Here is a 24,625-nt window from a genome sequence, read left to right as displayed (position 1 = left end):
GATTAATTATATGAAGAATTTTTCAGAAATAAAATCAGAGCAAAAGGTGACTATTGATCCCACACTGGAGTCATTTGAGTTGAGCATCTAAAGCAATTAAGTACTATTACTGCATTTATAATATTTTATCAAAAACTATTTTTAAAATTTAAAAGCGATTAATAAAAATTATATTTCCGTATATTACAATAAAAATAGTTAATTTGATGTGTGAAATATGATTATGATTCAATATTTAATTAATTTAGATGTTTTATAATATTTAAATTTAGTATATAGGTAAAATGGTAATTTAATTTTAAAATTTAAAGCTTTCCACTTTTAATAATAATAATAATAACAACAACAATAATATATATATATATATATAACAAAGAAGCTTGCAACTTATTTGCTCTTACAATTTTTTAAAAAAAAAAAAAGAAGTAAAGAAAAAGATAAACTAACCAAACAAATGTCTTCTCAAGAACTCACAAAGAACACATTGCAAGAGATCTAGTCCCTGCAAGATTGTGTATGTTCATAAAGTTTAGATCGGCTAGAGTTAGTTGGTTTTGTTGGCAATAGGACAATTACTTAGGCTCAGTAAGTAATAGATGTATTACTTAGTGTTGAGATTAAGAGTTTTATCCCATTGGTGGTTGTAATCTGTGTTTCACTTTTGCTTGAGAAGATTAGTGAAAATAGTTGAAAGTTTTGTGTGACATGTTGTGATTTTACTCTCTTGAGCAAGGAGGTTTTCATGTAAAATTCACTGTGCTTAATTTAATGTGAGCAATTTATTTTCCGCACTTTTACTTCAGCTACTATTTTTGCTAAGTCAAGAAACCTATCCAGCGATTGATAATGGGCGCATACATTCCAGTAGACCCACTAAGTAATGTTTATGTAGTATGTATAACAAATCAAAATCTAAATTATAACAATTTCCTTACAACATAGTCTAGTAGAAGTTATTTTGTAGTGGAAAAAATTAAGTCAAACTTTTTAAACAAAAAAACAAGGATATTTACAAGGAGAAGGAAGCACAAAACAAAATAACCAATAAAATAGTAATAATTTTTTCAAAAATAAAAATAATTATTGTAAGATGATCCATCTTTTAAGGGGGGGGGGGGGGGGTTTTTNGTTTCTCCTTTTCTATAGACATTTTCAAAGGTGACCATAGACCAATTTATCTATAAAAGGAGATCCAAAGAGGTAGATGAAAACAGGCGTTTTGTTGTATTTTATGTTTCAAAAAAAAAAGTAATAAATAAAATACAACAAGACACTCTTTCTCATCTTTTACCATGTTTTGAATAAAATTATTATTTTTTTTGCTTTTCTTGGTTCCTCTTGATAAATTATTGACATCATGGCATCTAATTTATCTTTGGAAGATATCAAGAATGAGCAAATTGACCTTGTAAGTGACATCTCTTTTTTTCACCTATATTCTTACATCTTTTTAATTCTAATAAAACTAAAAATACTCCTAGTCACAAAGGCCTTTACGTTTAGTAATTTAAATAATATACATCGACGATAAAAAAAAAATTAATGTGATTGAGTGATTGTTACAGGAAAACATTCCAGTGGAGGAAGTGTTCCAGCAGCTAAAATGTAGCAAAGAGGGATTGTCATCTGCTGAGGGCCAAAAAAGGCTTGAAATTTTTGGCCCCAACAAACTTGAAGAGAAAAAAGTATTATTATTTTAAAAAATCTTCATATTATTTTTTTTTAATATAAAATCTTGAATATGTGTATTAATTATTACCTATGATTTTAATTTATTGTAGGAGAACAAGCTTCTCAAATTCTTGGGGTTCATGTGGAATCCTCTCTCATGGGTTATGGAGTGTGCTGCTATCATGGCTATTGTGTTGGCCAATGGAGGAGTAATTACAATCACTTATTTTTCATATTTATTTATTTATCGATTTTCCACTTGGTGTCTGATACTTGTATTTAAGTCTAACTCGAATTCGTGTTGAAAAGTCCCATATCGGGGAAATGCTCCCTCAGAAAGGTCAGTTCCCATATTGGGGCTGACAAAAGTTGCACATGGAGGGGGTAAAATACTCCCTAAGAAATGTGAGTTTCCATACAAGCACTCAACTAAATCGACTACGTGTTGAAATGTCTTGAGTTAGAGGGAAAAAACGCTCCCTAATAAAAGTGACTTCCCTTGCCGAGGTCAGAATGGGGGTAAAACGTTCCCTTTCAAACCAAAGGCTCGAAAACATGAAGGAATACATACCACTCTACCGCAATCCTTGATTTGTATTCTCATTTTTTACATGGCCAGATAGTGTTTGATTTAGTAATGGCGAAATCTTGAAAAATAAATTGCAGGGCAAACCACCAGATTGGCCAGATTTCGTTGGTATCACAGTATTGCTCATCATCAACTCTACCATCAGTTTTATTGAGGAAAACAGTGCAGGAAATGCTGCATCTGCCCTTATGGCTAATCTTGCTCCCAAAACTAAGGTACCCCATAATCCAACATTCATCGGCGAATGCAGGATTTAAATTTCATCGTCCATTTTAGTCCTCGATTTATTTATCCATGTTAGATGTAATGTTATCAATCCCAGATTTTGAGAGATGGAAAATGGTCAGAAGAGGAGGCCTCAATCTTGGTTCCAGGTGATCTGATTAGCATTAAGTTGGGAGATATCGTCCCAGCTGATGCGCGTCTTCTCGAGGGTGATCCTTTAAAGGTTGATCAGGCTGCTCTCACCGGTGAGTCATTGCCCGCGACAAAGTTCCCTGGTGCTGAGGTTTTCTCTGGTTCCACTGTCAAGCAAGGAGAAATCGAGGCAGTTGTCATTGCCACTGGTGTTCACACTTTCTTTGGAAAGGCTGCTCATCTTGTAGACAGCACAAACAACGTTGGCCATTTCCAGAAGGTAAAAGAAATGTGTTTTGTGAAACAAATTTAAAAGAATCACTTGGTGTGAGTGAGGATTTCTAAATTGTGATGATGATCACAGGTGTTGACAGCCATCGGAAACTTCTGTATTTGCTCTATTGCTGTGGGAATGGTGATTGAGATAATAGTGATGTACCCAATTCAGCAGCGAAAATACAGAGATGGAATCGACAACTTGCTTGTGTTGCTCATCGGAGGTATCCCAATTGCCATGCCAACAGTCTTGTCTGTGACCATGGCTATCGGATCTCATAGGCTTGCACAACAAGGTGCCATTACTAAGAGGATGACTGCTATTGAGGAAATGGCTGGTATGGATGTTCTTTGCAGTGACAAAACCGGTACCCTCACCCTCAACAAGCTCACTGTTGACAAAAACTTAATTGAGGTTGGTAATAAGGGATCGCGATTGTTATAGTTTTTTTTGTCTGAGAAAGAATGAAGGCTAAAGTGTAATCAATGCTTAATGGTGGTTGTAGGTTTTCCCTAAAGATGCGACCAAGGACACCGTTATGTTGCTTGGTGCTAGGGCTTCCAGGATCGAAAACCAAGATGCAATTGATACTTGTATCGTTAACATGTTGGGTGATCCTAAGGAGGTAATAGGTTTTGTTATATAGGTGATGTTGGTACATTTTTCACTATTCCAACAACTTGTAAACTGACCATTTATGTTTTATTTGTTACATTGCAGGCAAGAGCAGGCATCCAAGAGGTTCACTTCTTGCCTTTCAATCCAGTTGAAAAACGTACAGCCATTACCTATATCGATGACAAAGGAAACTGGCACAGGGCTAGCAAAGGAGCTCCCGAACAAGTGAGATGGCGTTTATATGTTTCCCTTTACTTCATGTATTTTCAGTGTATGTCATCTCACATGTCATTTTTCGCCAGATTATTGAACTTTGCGATCTCAAGGGAGATGTCAGGAAAAAGGCCTTAGAAATCATTGACGACTATGCTAACCGTGGCCTTCGTTCTTTGGGCTTGGCAAGACAGGTAAGCTAATGAATTTGTTTGAATCAATGCATCAGATCATTGATCGTCGTGAATTAAGCATGGTAATGTGGTATCTATGCAGACTGTACCTGAGAAGAGCAAGGAAAGTGAAGGCTCACCTTGGGAATTTGTTGGCCTTTTGCCCCTTTTTGATCCCCCAAGGCACGACAGTGCTGAAACTATCCGCAAAGCTCTTGAACTTGGTGTTGCTGTCAAGATGATCACCGGTGACCAGCTTGCCATCGGTAAGGAAACTGCACGTAGGCTTGGCATGGGAACCAACATGTATCCTTCTTCAGCTCTTCTTGGAGAGCACAAGGATGCAACCATTGCTACAATTCCTGTCGATGAGCTAATTGAAAAGGCAGATGGTTTTGCTGGAGTCTTCCCAGAGCATAAATACGAGATCGTGAAGAAGCTCCAAGATAGGAAACACATCTGTGGTATGACAGGAGATGGAGTGAATGATGCACCAGCACTCAAGAAGGCAGACATTGGTATTGCTGTGGATGATGCAACAGACGCTGCTAGGAGTGCATCTGATATCGTCTTGACTGAGCCAGGTCTTAGTGTCATTGTGAGCGCTGTGTTGACAAGCAGAGCCATCTTCCAGAGGATGAAGAACTACACAATCTATGCAGTTTCCATCACAATTCGTGTTGTGATGGGATTCATGCTCATTGCCCTTATCTGGAAGTTTGACTTCTCTCCCTTCATGGTCCTTATCATTGCCATACTCAATGATGGAACCATCATGACCATCTCTAAGGACAGGGTTGTGCCATCTCCATTGCCCGACTCATGGAAACTCAATGAAATCTTCGCCACTGGTATTGTCCTCGGAACCTACCAAGCTGTCATGACTGTTGTGTTCTTCTACCTTGCAGCTGACACTGATTTCTTCACTGTAAGTATTAAGATTCTCCCCCTAACATGAAACACAAAACGAAAATACACTAACAAAATCGTCATGTTCATGCAGGAAAACTTCCATGTTCGATCAATCAGAAACTCTCCATATGAGCTTACAGCTGCACTTTACCTTCAAGTGAGCATCATCAGTCAAGCTCTCATTTTCGTTACCAGGTCACGAAGCTGGTCTTTTGTGGAACGCCCTGGCCTTATGCTCGTAGGAGCTTTCTTTGCAGCCCAATTGGTGAGTATTGTAATACGACAACCTGAATGAATTATTCGACTCAAAAGTACTCCATTTGAATATACAGCTAACCAAAATTTATAACTTTCAGGTTGCAACAGTGCTTGCTGTATATGCAGACTGGGAATTCGCCAGGATCAAGGGAGTTGGCTGGGGATGGGCAGCAGTCATCTGGGTCTACACTATTATTACCTATTTACCTCAAGATGTTCTTAAATTCATCATCCGTTTCGGCTTGAGCGGAAGGGCATGGGACACAATGATCCAAAACAAGGTAAAAACAAGCAACAAATTACACCATGACATGTAGAAAATTTCATTGAATTCAGTTCTTAACTAATTAGTATTTATGTTTGTCGAATACCTTAGACTGCCTTCACAACCAAGAAGGACTATGGAAGGGGTGAGAGGGAAGCACAATGGGCTCTAGCTCAACGTACACTTCATGGTCTCCAGACACCTGAAGCCGCTGGCCTATTCAACGACAAGAACTACAGGGAACTGTCTGAGATTGCTGAACAAGCTAAACGTCGTGCTGAAGTTGCAAGGTTGAGGGAGCTCCACACACTTAAGGGACATGTTGAATCAGTTGTCAAGCTAAAGGGACTAGATATTGAAACCATTCAACAACACTACACTGTCTAAAGAAATTGAAACCAGTTCAACTTCTTTTTTCTTCTCCCTCAACAAGGAAGGATATTTTTTGCTGCTGGCATGTTGTTGGATGAAGATAATACCATTTGGCTGGAGATCAAAGGATAGCTGTGCATAAAACAATTGTAATTACTAGTTATTATTATATCCTTATAGTTATCCTATTTCTTATATCCTATCTCTTATATACTTCTTATATATATCAATTTCATTGTGTTTTATTGCTTTTTATTTATTTCTTTCTAATGCCAAATCAATAAATGAGAGTTGATAGAAACACCCATAAATGAAGAAAGTATTTCCAGAAAAACTCAAGTCTAAGAAAGTATAAAGAAAATAAGGTGCAGGATATATCACTGAGAGTTGGCAAAAAATTATTTGTGTTTGAAAAATTCACCTAGATGAATTTAGAGAAGAAGAGAACATGTTGTCTTTTAAAAAGAAAAAAGAGAAGGCAAATGAGGCTTGAACTTGATTAAACATGAAGGAAAGAAACCTCTAGATGGGAAGTGATGGAGATCAAATCTTCCTCTCTTAGCATATTCAAAGATCAATAAAAAACTACTTCTCTTATAAAATATGGTTTTAAGCATTATGTTGTGGTGCTTACAGATCTTCTGAAAACCATAAAAAATTATAAGCTCTCAACTCCTGTTAAAAGTAGTTAACATATGATCCTTTAGTAAATTTTGCCATCACATTTCTTTGAAAGCTACCTTGAAGAACATACAGGTAAAACTACAGAAACATGGCCTGTTAATCAAATGTCTAGATTCCAAAATTAGTACCTGATTTACACTAATACACAACGTCAACGTTTTGTTGTTAAAGTCTAACAAGACTATCATTTCCCTCCAGAAAGGAAGTGAACACGTTCGAGACTGCTAAACTACTTCTATACAACAACAACTAAGCCTCAATCTCAAGCAAGTTGGGATCGACTATATGAATCATCACTATCCATGTCGTTTCATCAAGAGTCTGTGCCAGTCTAAACATTATTGAAAATAATAATAAGATTTGGTATCCTCTTTATTGCTTCACTTGATTCTTCCATGACGTTAATTCAGAAGGGATCAAGTCCTCATTACATGAAAGAATAGCCTGTGCCATCAGTTTTCCAAGCAAAGCATGGTAGAACAAGCCCCTGGAACCAAGCCCTGTAAATAACCAGTACTTACATTCTGTTGGGCCGCCAATGAATTCATCTACACAACCCAAGAGTGGAAGTGATCCTTCTGCAGTGAGTGGCGGCATTGCCCTTAGCCCTGCACATGTTCCTTTTACAGTCCAATTCTTTATAGCTGGATAAACAGCAGATGCCTTCGGGAGTAACTCTGCAAGAGCTTTGGAGGCTTCTTCTTCTGGAACATGTCTCGAAAAATTCCTTGATTTCCATTCCCATGTTGACCCCAAATACAATGTTTGAGGTCTTTGGACAGCAAGCCATGCATCTGAAAGTATAGAGGGGCTGTTTTCTGGATAATCCTCTCTGAAGTTTATCATTCACAAATACTTCTAATTAGTTGCATGTTTGAGGCAATGGATGATAAAATAACTTGACCCTGGAACTCAACACGGGAAAAAAAGAAGGAAGAGGACACATGGAAAAGGTTTTGAGAGGTTTTTTTTTGGGAACTTGGAAAATGATGATAAGTTGAAAATTGATCTAGGCCTGAGCACAAGTCCCTCATGTTAGAAATCAGAACGGATGAACTAAATCTACCCAAATACTTATTACTCGCTACAAATATTTCTCATCTAGAAAGAAGAATGAAGGAACAGAAGGAGATGGAATAGCATCACGAAGAAAGTTTGGATCAGTTGCACTCCACATCCTGGCAGTTTTGGATGTGCTTAAGCTATTCGGGTTAATAGTCTAAATTGTGTCCATGTTTCAAAAAACATATGCACACCACTCCCTTGGCACACCTTGGTCTATGGAGTGAAATGCAGGGTTCACAAGAATGGGAAGGTAGTTACAATTAGCCTATCACAATCATGAGAGACTAATGTACATCAAAGTATAATATATGACTTCATATCAAGCTATCTAAAAATAGGACAGTCAGTACTTCCCATAAGCCTGTCACTACATTGCTAAAGAAATATATTCATGATAAGTGGGGAGACTACAGAAATAAACCAATATCGACATTTTTCTCAACATGAGGATATATCAAGAACATGGAGATATTCAATGAGCAATAACACCCCTATACATGTACCTGATATGATCAGGGAGCTGCAAGTGAGCAATAACACCCCTACACATTCTCAAAGGAAGCCTTCCAGAGAGTTCAGGAAGAAAGGCTGCTCCAGAACCTAGACATACAATCACTGCATCATAATCACCTGAAAAAAATATGCTAATCATTAGGATTTGACAAGATCATGTAAAAACAGAACCATCTAATTCATTATTCAATATGCTCAAAACACTTGCACAATCTGCGAGAAAACCCCTATAATAGGTCAAAACTTTAACCCGAACTTGACTAGACTCTACAGAATATAAAGGTGTTCATTGTTGGAAGCCTGTCCAGTATCTTTGGTGGAGCTAGAAGTGGAGTACAAAGTTCAGTTCCTTATCTGTTTAAGAAGCAACAAACGTGGGTGATTGTGCAACCTTCTAATTTAGCTTTCATAAACTTAGAGAAACAAATTAATTAGTTTTACCCGTGTTCTGTTGTATAAAGCAAGTAAATCATAAAGAGGCATAGTTGATTGATTCTTTTAGTTACCAAAAAACTGTTTCAAAAACATATCTACAAATGAACTTTCACTAGGAACTGTTGTAGAAAAATTGTTTCAAAAACATATCTACATATGAACTTTCACTAGGAACTCTTGTAGAAACACTTCATGAAGCACATTCTCATACTTCTCTTTCTTGAAAAAAACATCACCAAGTTCAAATGCATCTTCTATCTTTTTGAAAGACCAGAAGCGTCAAAAGTTTCTCAGGAACTGCTTTTCAGAATAACAAAATTAGGATCACCTTCCAGCCTGACCTAAAAGTTAAAAATCTGAAAATCCACATGAGAAGCAAAGAGATTGACCGATTTTCACCAAGTAACTAGCTGAGTTAAAATATTCATGTGGGGAAGTCTCCCATTTGAACTACCAAAGGAAGCCTAACAACTTGAATGAAGAACATGGAAAGAGAATACGAGAACTGAGAACCCACTTCTTTGTTACATTCTTTCTGGTGATACAAAACTATTGTAGGGGCCTGAGGAAGCTAAGGTAATTTAATAGCATACCTGCTAACTCTACAAGATTAAGAACTGATTCCTTGTGCAAATTTAACTCTTTACATGAAATGCCGAAACTGCATTTGGATTTCACAAAAGTTTTGCATGCTAAGTAGAGAGCCTGGAAGATAATCAAAAGTAAGAAAAAAGTTTAATGGTATAAAGGAAAAAGACCTATTCAGAGTTCTATAGTTACAAGATTTCTCCCTTCAAACCTCAAGATAATTCTGAGGATTAACATTCACGGCTTCAGGCATATGGAAGGCTAAGTCCAGGGGCACACACAATTCAGGTACAAGCTTCTGTGCAGCATCCTTGTGGATCGACTCAATTCTGCAGCTGGCAATGCAGTTTTGAGCATTCTACTCAAGGAAAAGAAGACAAATACCCATAATCATGAAATTACATATAAGTTTCTTGTCGCATGTAATAAGAGTTGATCCACTCACATCATTCATCATGCGCATATTTTTCTCAGAGAGCACCGGTCTCACGATTCCGCTGTTGATCATTCAAAATTAATATTTTTAGACTGTAAAAAGATGGTTATACCTCTTCCATATAGTACAAAGAAAGTATCAGCACAATGAAGGACCAAAAGATAGGGGAGTGGGTTGACTTAAGTGTACATGACAGTTTCTAACTTGTGGAAGTGAACATATTTAAAGAAAGAAAAGGTTCAGTTGTAAGCTCAGATAAACTGCTGCAGTTCAATCACGAATGATGACTACAGCAGAACATACAAGTTAACAGAAACAAGCGAATTGCTAATAGAATGATATGCTTTATCTGATGCTAAAGATAAATGGATGTCAAAGCAATTTTTCGCAGGGCGGAACAGTGATTATTTAAACTATTTTGTCAGTAATTTAAACTGAAAATACTAACATCAAACAGAAAAAGGAATCACATTTTTACATCTAGAATTTAAATTTATTACCAATATAACCAAAATTATATACCAAATGTCTTAGCAGAACAGTTGAGGATTAGCCTCTTATCCCTTATTTCCTTTAGGTGCCCCCATAAGATCCCTGTAGGTACATAAGACTTGTCTGCTGTTTTTAGAAAAACATATCTTTTCTAAGTTTTCTACATTTTGGTATACTCAATGTATTCTATTTTTGCGCAAACATCAATGAGATCTTATTATTATTAAAAAGAGAGAGAGAGAGAGAAACGTCCTAGCAGTTCACATATTGCATGTTTTATACTACTAACCTTCTCCTGACTATAAAGTCACCTTCTTTTAGCCCAGTTTTAGGCATAACCATGTCTAAGGACTTGGAAGATCGAGCATCTTCAGCAACATTTAGAAGCTTTAAACTTTCTTTCCAGCACTCTTCTCCCCGCCACAGAAGCTTAACTGCAAATTGTGAGTTAAATCTCAGAGGATTATATCAAAATAAATTCTTTATCTTTAAGTGAATTCTAAGAGACGAATAAATGGAACTAATTTGAAGGAAGAACTCTGAAGTTCAATGAGTTGTCTCCTCCCGATAAAAAACCGTTCGCATGTACCTTTGGGGGAATAGGGATGAAGGAGTCCACCAGACATTCCAGATGCACCTCCACCAATGCCAACTTCATCATATATGTCTATGCAAAAATTTGATTCCTCTAAAGTTTGCTATGCAACACAAAAAAGATGCAGCAACTGTAATTAGCGGCCTATGCTAATTGAATGGAAAAGGAAAAAAGAAGCTGCCATTTGTAACTTGGCATTAAGACTCATAGATAAAACTAATCTGTCAACGGAATTAAGTTATATATGCTAATAGTATAAGGATTTTCTAGACTTGGATAAAACGAATTTTTAAAAAGAATGATCGGGCCCATTTTGACAATTTATTTTAGCCTCTTCTCAAAAAAAATCCACAAAAACCTGTTTGGTTAAACATTGTTTCAGTTTTTTACTCCAAACTTGAAAAGGTGGTGCAGAGAAATTTTCCCATGGACAACAACAACATACCTACCACAAGTAGCGTCTGTGGAGGGCAGGATGTATGCAGACTCTACCCTATCTTTGTGGGATAGAAAGGTTGTTTCCGATAGAGGAGAACTCAATTTCCCACCAGGAAACTTCAAAATATTTTCAAGTGAAATACATGTTCAAACACAACTTCAACTTCGAAATACCAATTTTTAACTTAACTGAAAATACAATATTTTACCAATATCACTCAGTTCATGTCCAAATGCCTGCTAAATATATATACTCCAGATATTTTTACAAATTAATTACCCTATTTCTGAGGTTACCAATCCACTTATTATAAACAATTACATGTAATTAGCTAACATAAACTAACAGCATTGGTTTCATTCAGAGCGTTCAAAATATAAAGTAAACACACGAAGGGGTTCAACATTACTAAATGTACATCAAAAAACATAATCTAAACATGCTTAAACAATGTAATTTCCGTGGGGTTCGGACAACCCCTTGGCTCTACCTGGTTCCGCCCCTGCCTAGCATTATAACTTAAAAGCCTTTTCACCTTAGGATTAATGCAAAAGTTATTAACTTTGTTGCCTCCTAATTAAGTGCAAGAAGAACTCCATAGGCAATAACTATATGTAAAGACAAAGTAAGGAATTGGGGATACTTGCAACAAATGCCAAACCACAGACAATCCAGCAAATCCAGCACCAAGAACAGCATATCTGAATATAAATCCAATTCCAAACAAAACTTTAAGTCAGGAAAAAAAAGAAGAAAAAATCAATTTATATATGTCTACATTGGCTTATTTACTAACCTGAGAGGCTTTTGTGAAACAGCAGAAAAACATCTGACAGACAAGAATGAAGAAGAAAAAGACACCCTTTTGTGAAAAGAGTGTAAAAAGCCACCACTTTGTGATAATTTTGTTGAAAATAAAAATGGGTTTTGGGTTATAAGCGCCATTGAAGGTATTGGTAATGGTGTCTGGTTTTGCAAGCCGCTATGGTTTAAGACAAAAACGTTAACCCGACAATGGAAACGGATAACTCATTTGAGCTTTCGGATAAAATTTTAGTTACGTAGTATTCCTTATTTAATTATCAAAATAAGTTATACTATCATATTAATTTAATAATTGCTAATAGGATAATTGTGAAATTAGGTATTTCAGAATAAAATAATGAAAATGACAAGAATATTCATTTTTTACATACAAATAATTTATTTTAAGAAATTATATCGTGTGTGCATGATATTTTAATATAATAAATTAAATAACAAAATAATAATATCATAATCACTAGATAAACTCAATAAAATTTTGTCTTTAAATTAAACGACTCTAGCGCATTCACATTGAAAGCCTCCAATTCTAATAAAAATAGGACATAATCAAATTTATTTTACTTTTTATGAGTATATTTCGGTGAGATGATATATTACATTTACCAAGTAAAAAATTTATCACTTGTTTTTGTTGATTTAATTTCAAAAAACAATAATACAAAAAGGGGGGAAATATATTTTTATGAATGGTTAAATAATTGATAAAGCTTGACATGTATGATATAATTAAACATATTAATTTAAACGTTTTTTTAAAAGAGATGTTCATAAAATAAATTTAGTAGGTGTTTAATCAACAAATTTGAAAGTTTCATTACAAATTTTGATTATAAATGAGCATTTGCACACATAGAACGTCAAATTCTCCTTTTCCAAAAAAAAAAAGAATCTAAAATTTCAAATTGTATTTTAATTGTTTATTAAAAATTTGAAACTTAATCATTAAGTTTAGTTTTCGCATAAAAAGATTTATAAATTTTAAATTTTGCAAAAATGACTCATGTTTGATGTGAAAAATTATGAGTATTTGAAAATTTGTAATCACAATTTATTTATAAAAAGAACATTAAGATATGTGTTTTTTCCAACACCTTGTTTGTGTATTATAATGAGAAACTCGTATATAATTGTAAAGTAATAATTTAAATTAAATGCTATAATTATAATTTGATTAATTATAACTCGTAGCAAATTGTTGTCATTTGCCTCTATCCTAAAATTCTCGCTCTTCACTCTCCCTCTCTCGTTCACCAGTCTCTCTTTCGCCTCGCTCGCTTTATATAAAAACATATGTATAAAATGTGTTTGTGTGTGAATTTATACATTTATGTTTGTATAAAGTGAGAGAAACATATATATACAAATACATATATTTTCGTCTTATACACTTATAATTATACAAATACAAATCATGTTTCTTTTTTCTTTCTCGCTTTATACAAACACAGATTATACAAATTACAATGTATAATTTGTGTTGTATTAAGCGAGAGAGGGAGAGAGATTTGATATACAAACGCTTTATTTTGATTCAATTGTATACATATTCAAATTTTATGCAGATATATAAACACAATCATTGTTATATATACATAGTAGTTACGTATATACAGTTGTCTAACCTATATAATGTACAATTATCGCGCTTTTATACAAACAAAAGGCTCGCCAACGAAATTATACAAAAGTGATGCTTCTAACAGCAAGTTACAATATGATGCTCCACAATTATGCAAACTATGACTATAACATACGAATCTGATTTTTATGTTTGCTAAATGTGAAAGTTAAATATATACACAATTATCTAACATATATACATATACATAGTAATTACATATAATCTAACCAATATATATATATACAATTTTTGCGCTTTTATACAAGCGCTTGCCAGCGAAATTATACAAAAGTGATGTTCCTATCAGCTAGTTATACAATTTGATGCTCCACAATCATGCAGATAATAACTATAACATACAAATATGACTTTTTTGTTTGCTAAATGTGAAAGTTGCTCTATAATAATTCTTCATATAGTCATATGATAAGATCACGCAAGAGTTGGATAAATTTTGATAAATTTTAACAAATTATGAGGTTTAATGTTTATAAGAAATAAATACAACTTAATAAATTTAAATTGAAGTCTAAAAAAAATTTTAAATTCAAATCAATATAATTTCAAACCATTGATATATTTGAAATCATATCCAACCCTTATTGATAACTTTTAAGAATTTTTATGTTACTTACGATATTTTAAAACAAAAATTTGAAATCATATCCAAACATGATATTACGATTATAATATCTAAGATTTTTTTTTTTGATAATTTGTATTTGCAGCAACTTTCATTTTCATGCATTATCTTAATTATTGATTTAGTTTATGTATTGATAAAAAGGGTGTTAAAATTCTTTTAGCTCCTAACATTACACTACCGAATCTCCAATCCTTTGCTTGCTTGCATTGATGATCACTAATAGTTGTTTCAAATACGATTGTTGATTGACATGGCTTCTAATTCGTTGAAGCAAATAATCATGTGAACGAATTAATATCAATACATAAGTCAAGACATAAATCTTGTACTACTCCATTATAATCCTATAAAACTTAACACTATTCACAAACAATAACTATCCATAATATGAGAAATCCCTTATCATTAAGACTCACATGTATATAAAAATATCAATAACTATCGAATTAAGTCTCGACTCTTAATTTTACTCTATCTATAGTGAAGAAAATCTAATACTATTTTATTTTTACAAATATGACCTTCCCCTAGAATTTTTATTTATTTTATATAATATAATATAAAAAAAAAGACTAAAGATATAAATTTCGGGAGTTTGGTAGGAAATGACATTGTCAGCATTTTTTCAAAAGGTGCACCTGAGAAAACCCACTGCTCGAAGTAAGAATTTCCTTTTCGTCTTCCGCTTAGTCAACGGAAGTCAATCAACTGCTTTTTCTGCCGCCGGTTCTTCCTCCACCGCCGATCAACTCTGCACCGTCGCTGCCGCCATCATGAGTGGCGGCGGATATGAGAATGGCGCCACCAGTTCACCAAGTGCTGAACCTTCACTTATCACAAACCAGCTTTCCGTACTGTCAATCAATGACGACGAACATTCCTCTGTTTCAGTTGAGAAAGATCCTAGAAAAATCGCTAGAAAGTAAGTTCTTTTGAGTTTCTCTCCTAAAAAATTCAATTTAATGAATGTGGATTGTGGAGTATGAGTGCTCTGTTCTACTTTGTCCTTGTGTGTGCGAAACTGAATAGAAGTATAAATTTTTGTCAATTATATGTGTATACACACATTGAATTGAGAATGTTAGTAACTTAGTTTGTTGGCCTGCTTGTTGGGGGAGGGTTGGATTCCCTACATTGTAAATTGGAATTGCTTTGCCCTACCCACATTTTTCAAAAAATAAATAAAAATTGAGTTGTGCTACTGTTTGTGAGAAATTTACAGAGAGAAGATCAAAATGATCAATTATTTTTGGCTTTAGATTCAAATTCATTCTTTATATTTCACACGAAGCACTAGTGGTCCTCCATGATTGAATTATCAGAGCACTGTAAGTTCCCTCCTGACCTGTATTTATTTTTAAAGGCTCAACTATGTAGGATCACCTTATTATGCATTGAAGCTACAGTCCTGAAACAAAAGTTTTAAACTTGTAAGTTGAGAAGGGTAGGGAGGGTCTATTATCCCTGAGTTCCAAGTGTTGCTGTTTCTTCCAAGTATTACACATTATATGAGTTTTGCGATTGGTTCTAACACTTGGGACATAGGTTCAGGCCCTGCGCCGTGCGAACTAAGCCTGACATTAGGTTGAGAAGGGTAGAGATGCAGGTCTATTATTCCCGAGTTTCGGTTGTTGCAGTTTCTTCTAAGAGTTGACGCTAGATGAATTTTTCGGTCATAAAAAATACTTAGCCTTTTAGAATCCATTTAAGACTAGAAATTGATTTTTCTTTTGGTCTTCTGCATGCTTGTAATTACTCTAGCACTTCATTAGTGCTAATGTTATGATGCAGTTACCTTTCTCGCGAAACTAAAAGAAAAATCTTGTGTCACGACCCAAATTATGATTCAAGATGCGAAATGGCACCCGACAAGCCACTGTCCATTAGGAAAACCTCTAATCTAAACATGTTGATATCGAAGAGAAGATGAAACAATGCTATTGAATAGATTCTATACTTTCTCTTGAACCCTATTATTATTTGATTAGATCATCAAATCTTTTATTTCTGTTGGGATCTCTACAATGTTCAGTTCTACACATATCTACTTTTTTTGGAGGTATACAACAATTATGTGGTATGGGAGTTACAAACCGTGTGAAAGTTAATAGTATTACTATAACGAATAGCTTGCAATATTGCATTGCTTCTAATATTGGTACCTTTTATTGTGACTTTTGCTCGTTGCATACCTTGATCCGCTACTATATCGATAACGTTTGTTGCTGCGGTTTCAGCAGCAAACAATGATCCTTTTCTCGTACCTTTGAATCTAAAAGTAGCCGAGGACCAAGAAACTACTCGACCCCGTACATTTGTAACAATGACAGTGGTATTATTAAACTTGCTTGACTATGAATAACTCCTTTAGTATTCTACGTGAACCACTGCATCTATTCCCGTATAAATAAAATCTCACCATCCATTGGTAATGAATTGATACGCAAACTAGATATATAGAAAGCTTATGATCATCTAAATTGGGGCTTTCTTATTCAGATGATGGAAAAGATGGGGTTCGGAGCTAGATGGATCAAATGGATTAAGCACTGTATTAGTACAGAAAATTTTCAGTCTTGATAAACAGGACACCAAATGGCGTTTTTCCTTCTCATAGAGGATTAAGGCAAGGTGACCCCTTGTCATCGTTCTTGTTTATTCTAGCAATGGAGGGCTTGAGTAGCTTACTGCACACAACTAAAGTGAAGGGATGAGTTAGAGGTTTCCAAACCGGTGACGTAAATAGTTTGGAGATCACTCATTTGCAATATGTAGACGATACCCTAATTTTTTGCGATGCAGTGGAAGAACATATTTTGATTCTAAGGTCTATCTTCATTATCTTTGAAGCTGTGTCAGTTGCATATTAATCGGAAGAAAAGCTTTATATATCCCATAAATGAAGTTGGGGAACTGGAAAGCTTGGCCACAAAGCTAGGAGGGACGGTGGGGAACCTCCTAACTACATATTTGGGTATGCCTTTAGGGGCAAATAGCAACTCCATAGCAATATGGAATGGTATACTAGAGAAATCTGAGAAGAAGTTGTCAAATTGGAAGAGTCAATACCTGTCGGGAGGAGGAAGACTCACCTTGGGGAACAGTGTATTAGATGCACTGCCTGCATACACGATGTCTATCTTCCCAACACCAGCAAATGTGATAACAAGAATTGACAAAATCAGAAGAGATTTCTTTTGGCAAGGCACTGAAGACAAAAAGAAATTCCACCTAGTTAAATGGGACAATGTGATAGTGGGAAAGAAAGCAGGAGGGATTGGAATGAGAAACATGAAAGCACAAAATTTGAGTCTATGATAAAATGGCTGTGGAAGTTTGCAACAAATGATAACATGTTGTGGAAGGAAGTCATTATTGCCAAATATGGGATGGAAGATAACTGGACAACAAACATGGTCTCCATACCATACAACTGCATAGTTTGGAGAGCTATCAGAAATTTATGGCCTTTGCTGAAGAGAAAAATTAATTACAAAGTAGGTAATGGACAAAAGATTTCTTTTTGGAATGATAACTGGATAGAGGTAGGGGGTGCACCACTACAACATCAATTTCCAGATCTCCACAACCTTTGTATTCTTCAACAGGCCACTGTTGCACCACTGTTGCAGAGATGTGGACCGGACAAGGATGAAACCTAAACTTTAGGAGAAACCTGAATGATTGGGAATTGGGAAGAGTAGCAACTTTTTATACCATTATGGCTAGCTTCAACTATCTATATGAAGAAAGGGATACCATAGTATGGAAGAAAGAAAGGAACGATATTTTCTCTGTGAGCTTAGCCTATAGAGAATTGGATAGATCAAATCATAGGGAGGAAAACTGGTCATGGAAGATGATATGGATGACCAAGATCCCATACAAAGTTAATTGCTTTATATGGCTGCTGGCTAAGGAATCAGTACTGACACATGACAATTTGAACAAAAGGAAATTTCAACTATATTCAAGATGCTTCTTATGTGGGGAACAAGTGGAGACAATTAGCCATCTCTTCTTGCACTGCAAAGGGACGGAACAACTTAGGAGGATGTTCATTAGCTTGACAAAATAAATTGGGTAAAGCCAGGGAGCATCAGAGGAGTCCTTAATAGTTGGAATGGTGATGGTAATGCAGCAACAGAGGAGAAGAGATGGAAGATTGTCCCAGCATGCATATGGTGGACCGTATGGAAAGAGAGAAATCAGAGGTGTTTTGAAGACAAGCAGAATGGACTTCAGAGCTTCAAGATGAATTGTCTTGCGTTATTTTATTTTTGGTGTAAGATGGTTGGGCAACTTTAGCTTGAAAAGTTTCTTTCCAGAGATGCATGACTTGACAGTGGATAAACAAGTGAGTGAGCTGAGGTTTTAACACAGCATGGATGGAATTTCCAGTTTAGAGGGATTTTTAATGATTGGGAAATCGAGACCGTGACTGATTTTTTTGGAAGGCGGGAAGGTTTTACAGGAACAGATGAATATGATAGATTATGGTGGAGCAGAAATAACAAAGGCACATTCAAGGTAAACTCTGCATATAAGTTGCTAAATTAAGATAAACAAGAACCTTCTCTTTGGCCTTGGAAGCAGATTTGGAAACCTAAAATCCCTTTCAAGGTGTCATGTTTCATATGGCTTCTGGCATGAGAAGCAATTTTAACACATGAACATCTCAAGAAAAGGAAGTTCTCCATGTGTTCTAGATGCTATTTATGTGGGGAAGAGGTTTAGACAGTCAATCATCTGTTTCTCCAGTGCAGAATAACATCCCATCTATGGTGGATTTTCATTAGGCTCAGGGTTTTGCTTGGGCTATGCCTAACGGAATCATACATCTTTTATACAGTTGGGGAGAAGTAGGGGTGGGAGCTGCAGATAGAGATAGATGGAGAATTGTCCCAGCCTATATCTGGTGGACTGTTTGGAAAGAAAGAAATGCTAGATGTTTTGAGAACAAGAGTTGTGATCTTCAAAAGATCAAACTAAATTGTATCAGGCTTTTTTGTTTCTGGTGCAAGCAAATGTATTTAGAGGACATGGAATCCATTATAGATATCCTAGGTTCCTGTTAGGATTCTGATTCAGTTTTCTTACTTTTTGACAAGCTGTAAATATGGTTTTGTGCAACCCAAGCACTGGTTTCAATGAATATACACAATGTTACCTTCTCAAAAAAAAAATGTTGGCTGAGAACTGGTCTGGTGATACTCTTCTATCTGAGAAATTCCCCGACTTATATACATTATATATTTACCATCAGCAAGAGTTGCGCTATAGTTGTCTACTAGTCTTCTGGTGTATGGATCTTATATTGAGAAAAAGTTTTAATAATCAACAGATATAAGATTCTTTACTTTGGAAGGTTTTTAGCATTTTCTGGCAGGGCATGCTGCAATTCTTTTTTGCTGAGAAAGGGAGGGGACTATGACAATTCTGGTGTATGGATCTTAGATTGAGAAGAAGTCTCAATGATCAACAGATAGAAGATTCTTTACGCTGGAAGGTTAAAGCATTTTCTGTCAGGGCATGCTACAATTTTCTTTTGCTGAAAATGGGAGGGAACTAAGAAAATTTGCCATGACGGAATAATTTGAAGACTCTTACACCCCTCACAGTTGCTTTCTTCACCTGGACTGCAACTCATGTTTGTCATTTGAAGTACATGTATTTATGTGAAGAAGTGGCTGAATCAGTTGATCACTTGCTGCTCTGTTGCATTGTCATCAGGCAGAGTTGATTTTTGTATCTGGGAAGTTTTGGAAATCACTTTGTCATGCTAGGAAGCATAAAACAGGCCTTAAATAGCTGGTACAATTTTTTGTGAAGCAGATTCTACTGGGATGGCAGTGTCTAGTCGTACTTTCTGGAATTGGTTAGAGAAAAAAGGAACACATTTCTCATGTAAAGGCTTGGTGTTGAGTAGTTTCTATTTGTGGTCAAAGAAAAATGTTGTAACTGATTTTGTTTCACTATTTTGTGGAGATCTCCTTTAGAAGAACAATCTTTGTGGGGTAGGCTAATCCAGGCCAAATATGGAAAGGACCCTGGAAGACTAAGAAAGTGACATCCACATATGGAGCCAGTTTGTGGAGATCAATTAGAAACTTATGGCTTGACTTCTATGCAAAAACTGAATGTGATGTGAACAATGGGAGGAAGATCAGGTTTTGGGAAGATAACTTGTTAGGGAATGGAAGCCTCAAACGCTTGTTCCCAGATATTCATCACCTGAACTAACAACAAGAGTCGACTCTTTATGAAGTTTGGTCTGAACATGGATGGAACCTTACCTACAGAAGACTGATGCAAGACTGAGAGGTAGAAAGATTGGCTGAATTTTATGGAACACTTGATCAGTTCTTAGGATTCAAGGAAGGGGAAGACACTCTTAAATGGAAATGTCATAACAAAGGTTTATTCACTGTTAAATCTGCATATAGAAAAATGAATCAGATGGGATCCCAAGTTAACTTTCTGTCTTGGAAGCTTATATGGAAGGGTAAAATACCATATAAAGTGGTAGTTTATACTTGGTTGGTGGTGAAAGAGGCTGTACTTACACAAGAGGATCTTATGAAGAGGGGAATACAAATGTGCCCAAGATGCTATTTTTGTAAGCAGGTTGCAGGGACAATTAATCATCTCTTCTTACATTATAAAGTGGTTGGCCAGCTGTGAAATTTGTTTACTAGCTTCAGAGGTATAAGTTGGAATGTTCCAGGGAGAACAGGACAGGCTCTAGAAAGCTGGAATACTGAGGGCAGTGGCTGCACAGACAAGAGTAGATGGCAAATTGTCCCAGCTGTTATTTGGTGGACCATATGGAAAGAAAGGAATTCCAGGAATTTTGATAACAAGAGCAGCCCTCTGCACAAGATTAAAATGAACTGCACTATCACTTTTTGCTATTGGTATAGTTTAGAGTATATAGATGACCCTGTGGCTATTGTAGACATTCTAGGGTCCTTGTAAAGGTGAAAGGAGGTTCTAGGGATAGTTCTCTTTTTTCTTCTTTTATTTTTTTTATGTTTTGTTTATGCCCAACACACAAGTGTGGAGGGAGAATATGATGCAAATTTTTGGATATCAGCTTTGAGCTGATGATTGATATACAAATGTTACCCTTGTCAAAAAAATATTTAGTTGAAAGAACTTGTTCCTGTTGTACTCTCTAGTACCTTCTTTAGTATTGTTAAGGTGTTGTTACAGTAAAACATTTGAACTTTTGAACACCTGAAAATCTTTGTAAATTATACGGTTTCAGAATTTAACTACATTATTTAGCTGAATAATGATGTGCAAATATGGCATAAACAAAATAATAGGCGCCTATGATTTTATGATATGATTTTAATGGTTTTATTTCTTATCAGGTATCAGATGGATCTTTGTAAAAAAGCATTAGAGGAGAATGTTGTTGTATATCTGGGAACGGGTTGTGGGAAAACCCATATTGCTGTTTTGCTTATCTATGAGATGGGGCACTTAATAAAGAAACCCCAGAAGAGCATTTGTGTGTTTCTTGCTCCCACTGTGGCATTGGTGCAACAGGTTTTCTTCTTTCTTATTTTTTCTTAACCTTTTAAATTTTTTGATATCAAGGATGTGAACTACTGTACATTAAATAAAATGGATGAATATCAAATATCTTCCCTACTATTGAGGCTGTATTTGAGAGCTTTAAGCATAAGCGTTTCTGCCAGCTACTTTACATATCTTGTCTTTTCTCCGTCCAATCAAGTATCTTTTTTGATCAATAATTTTATTGGTTCATGGGTGGACACCTAAATAAAAGTGACAATTTTATTATTTGCATCGCCTAAAAAGTATCTTTTTCATCCTTACTTTTGGGCGACCACGTCCATAGCATTGCACATTCTGTTGCTTCAATGGCATCACATTTCTTTCGTCGGCTACTGTTCGGATGTCATCACTCCTTTTGTCCAAATGTCGCTCCTTTTGTTTATCATATTTTCTGATAGAAATTATTATTGATTTTGTGGCTAGTATGTAATGAATATTCTTCATACATATATTAACACTAGGTGTTTCAGGCTAGTCAAATTAAATTACGTACATGGATATTTCTGATTTTGCTGAGAACTGGTCAAATGATTGGCATGAAAAGGCCAACATTTTTGCACCTCAGAGAACAAGAAAGCACACTTTGATTTAGAATGTCATATGTTATGTCTAACTAATTTTCTCTTCATTGATATTGTATCCTATTAAACTCATTCTGTTTTTCTGTGTGTATTTTTGCTTGTTGGGGCAGGGTGGGGAATTTAAGTGTATCTGCAACTTCATAATATATTGGCCTAAATGTTATTTGCTTTTTCATGTGCTTCTGAAATTGGAAAAGCAAGCCAAGGTCATAGAGGAGTCTATTGACTTCAAAGTTGGGACATACTGCGGCAAATCAAAGCATTTGAAGAGTCACCAAGACTGGGAGAAAGAAATGGAACAGTATGAGGTAAGTCTGCATGATCTTTTTTGTTAATGATATACATTATCTCATCAGTGTTATTTGTTTGAGGCAGAAGCTTAGGAATTCTTGATATACGAACTCCCTAGTAGAGATTTTGGTGCAATTCATAATTGAAATTTGAATACATGATGTGAGGGTGACAAAAAAGCCTGAATAACTGATGTTCACTAAATTATCTCCCATATACTTGGAATATCTGTACAGACCTGCAATAAGACACTATCTTTGTGCTGATCTAACTCTTGCAGTAATAAAAACTCTTACTTCCCTTAACAAAAGGAATATTTACTATCTACTTTTCCTTCTTCCTGTGTTAATCACAACATCTGGATGAGATTATACAAGTAATTCTTGTATCTTTTCTTTGCCTCTTAAATCTTTAATTAATTAAGATTTGCAACTTAATGCACAGTTTGGAATATCTTCATCTAAATTGAGTTTTTGAACGCGAGAAAATGATCTTATGAAGTGACAAATCTCAGATGTTTGTTTGATAGCGAGAGAATTGGAATGTATATTTTGTGTCTAGCCTTTGAAGGATTGAGAGATTTTATGCTTTATTCTAAGGTATTACTATATTAGTAGCTTCCCATGGTCAATCACTTTTTTTAGTAAAACATTGACAGAGCCGCAGAGGATTGCTACACTTTCATAATGCCTCTAATTCCGAACTTTTACCTGTCAGTCCCCCAACCACAAAAAAGAGCTTTTGAACTTTTTTATCTCCTTCTAGGTGAAAATTCTCCCATTGGAATATTTTTCCAGAATATCTTATAAGGTTCTACTGTTGCCAAAAAATCTTTAGTTGAATGTTTTCTCGTTCCAAAATTGGACTGCATCAGTCATTCTTTTCCAAGTTTCAATGGCTATGAGTATATGCTATTCCACTTAAATCTTCTGAAGAAATACGAAGTGTAGCTGCCCAAGTGGGTGACCTAGTTGGAAAGATGGAGTGACAACCTTGGGAACCAAGATAGAGTGATTGAGCCACGTGTTATACATTGTTGTCTTCTCATCTTAGGTCCTTTCTTTTTTGGACTATGGATGAGAGTGGATATTGCTGAATGGCTGACTATTATACTATATCTGTATTCGCCACTTTCTGAACGTTTTGACCAACAAATTTGCATGTTGTTTGTTCAGGTCCTTGTTATGACCCCTCAAATACTGCTACATAATCTTTCCCACTGCTATATCAGGATTGAATTTATTGCTCTTCTGATATTTGATGAGTGTCATTATGCACAAGTTGAGAGCGATCATCCTTATGCTGAGATTATGAAGGTAATTAACTGATCTGGTGTTATACGCTGGAAAATATGCTTCTTTTTGTATATTGCAGCCTAGTTATTCATGTGTATTATTCTTGGACAGATATTTTACAAACCTGATGTAGTAAAACAGCCCCGTATATTTGGCATGACTGCATCTCCAATATCCGGGAAAGGTAATATTATTGTGCCAATGAATTCATGCAGTAATAAGATGTCCTAATTTTCTCTAACTAGCTAGATCCATTCAGCTTATAGGTCTTGAGTAATTTGTATGTTGCCTTGTGTTAGAAATTTGAAAAATAGGTTTACATAATAATTTTCGGCAAAATTATGTGTGGATGTCATCCAGATTCCAGAAAACCATTTCTCCTAGATTCATTTCTCTCTTTTTGTTTTTTCAGGAGTCAATTTTTTTAACAATTTCTTACACTCCAAACAAAAAAGTTTTTCCAACTTGTGAGATCTTTAACTATTACTTAGGAGTGATGAATTGCATCTACATCTCTTTTCCATGTAAAATTGAAATAGAAACTGAAAACTGTATATAATCATTAACATATGGTTGTGATGTATGGTACCAGCAGGATCTCTACTCCATTTTGGCTGTCCTTCGGACTTACAATATTAACCTGATCTTTTCTTTTCAAGGGATCTCCAAGTATCTCTTTTAGATGTTACTTTTAACTCATTGATTTTGGAAGTACCAAATTGGGGACTGCTTTGCTGTTCATCATTGACAGATAAGCTACAGTTCATTGTGGTTGTCTCATTTTAGCCTTTTATGACTGAAAAGTGTCTCTATGTCTCTCA

At 35.4% G+C, this 24,625-nt stretch overlaps 3 protein-coding genes across 5 annotated transcripts in view; 2 read left to right on the top strand and 1 right to left on the bottom strand.

Moving 5' to 3' along the window:
- Positions 1-1,357: 1,357 nt before the first annotated feature.
- LOC107026385 (ATPase 8, plasma membrane-type-like) lies at positions 1,358-5,935 on the top strand. The gene is made up of 13 exons (XM_015227338.2): positions 1,358-1,408; positions 1,566-1,685; positions 1,782-1,880; positions 2,338-2,475; positions 2,583-2,897; positions 2,982-3,308; positions 3,400-3,519; positions 3,615-3,737; positions 3,815-3,919; positions 4,002-4,826; positions 4,902-5,075; positions 5,167-5,349; positions 5,445-5,935. Exons 1-13 carry the CDS (start codon positions 1,358-1,360, stop codon positions 5,718-5,720), a joined length of 2,856 nt encoding a protein of 951 aa, XP_015082824.1. The 3' UTR covers positions 5,721-5,935.
- Positions 5,936-6,407: 472 nt separating this feature from the next.
- LOC107024134 lies at positions 6,408-12,031 on the bottom strand. 2 transcript variants are annotated; one of them, XM_015225034.2, is made up of 9 exons: positions 11,749-12,031; positions 11,600-11,653; positions 10,508-10,616; positions 10,208-10,352; positions 9,436-9,487; positions 9,202-9,348; positions 8,996-9,107; positions 7,958-8,084; positions 6,408-7,221 (listed from the first exon to the last, which is right to left on the bottom strand). In XM_015225034.2, the coding sequence occupies exons 1-9, from the start codon at positions 11,779-11,781 to the stop codon at positions 6,762-6,764; spliced, it is 1,239 nt and encodes a 412-aa protein (XP_015080520.1). In that variant the 5' UTR covers positions 11,782-12,031; the 3' UTR covers positions 6,408-6,761. The 2 variants fall into 2 exon arrangements, with proteins under 2 accessions (XP_015080520.1, XP_015080519.1); XM_015225033.2 differs by having other exon boundaries at positions 11,596-11,653; positions 11,749-12,030.
- A 2,627-nt stretch (positions 12,032-14,658) lies between these two features.
- LOC107025772 (dicer-like protein 4) overlaps positions 14,659-24,625 on the top strand; it is a 33,115-nt gene continuing 23,148 nt past the window's right edge. For both annotated transcript variants that reach the window (XM_015226516.2, XM_015226515.2), the window contains exons 1-5: positions 14,659-14,969; positions 21,427-21,604; positions 22,416-22,526; positions 23,685-23,825; positions 23,916-23,988. In XM_015226516.2, the coding sequence (XP_015082002.1) occupies positions 14,821-14,969; positions 21,427-21,604; positions 22,416-22,526; positions 23,685-23,825; positions 23,916-23,988 (652 nt within the window). In that variant the 5' untranslated portion in view covers positions 14,659-14,820. The remainder of the gene's footprint in view (positions 14,970-21,426; positions 21,605-22,415; positions 22,527-23,684; positions 23,826-23,915; positions 23,989-24,625) is intronic.

Source organism: Solanum pennellii, chromosome 7 (assembly GCF_001406875.1).
Source record: "Solanum pennellii chromosome 7, SPENNV200".
NCBI classification, from domain to species: Eukaryota; Viridiplantae; Streptophyta; class Magnoliopsida; order Solanales; family Solanaceae; genus Solanum; species Solanum pennellii.
This window is presented reverse-complemented; position numbering and strand designations above follow the sequence as displayed.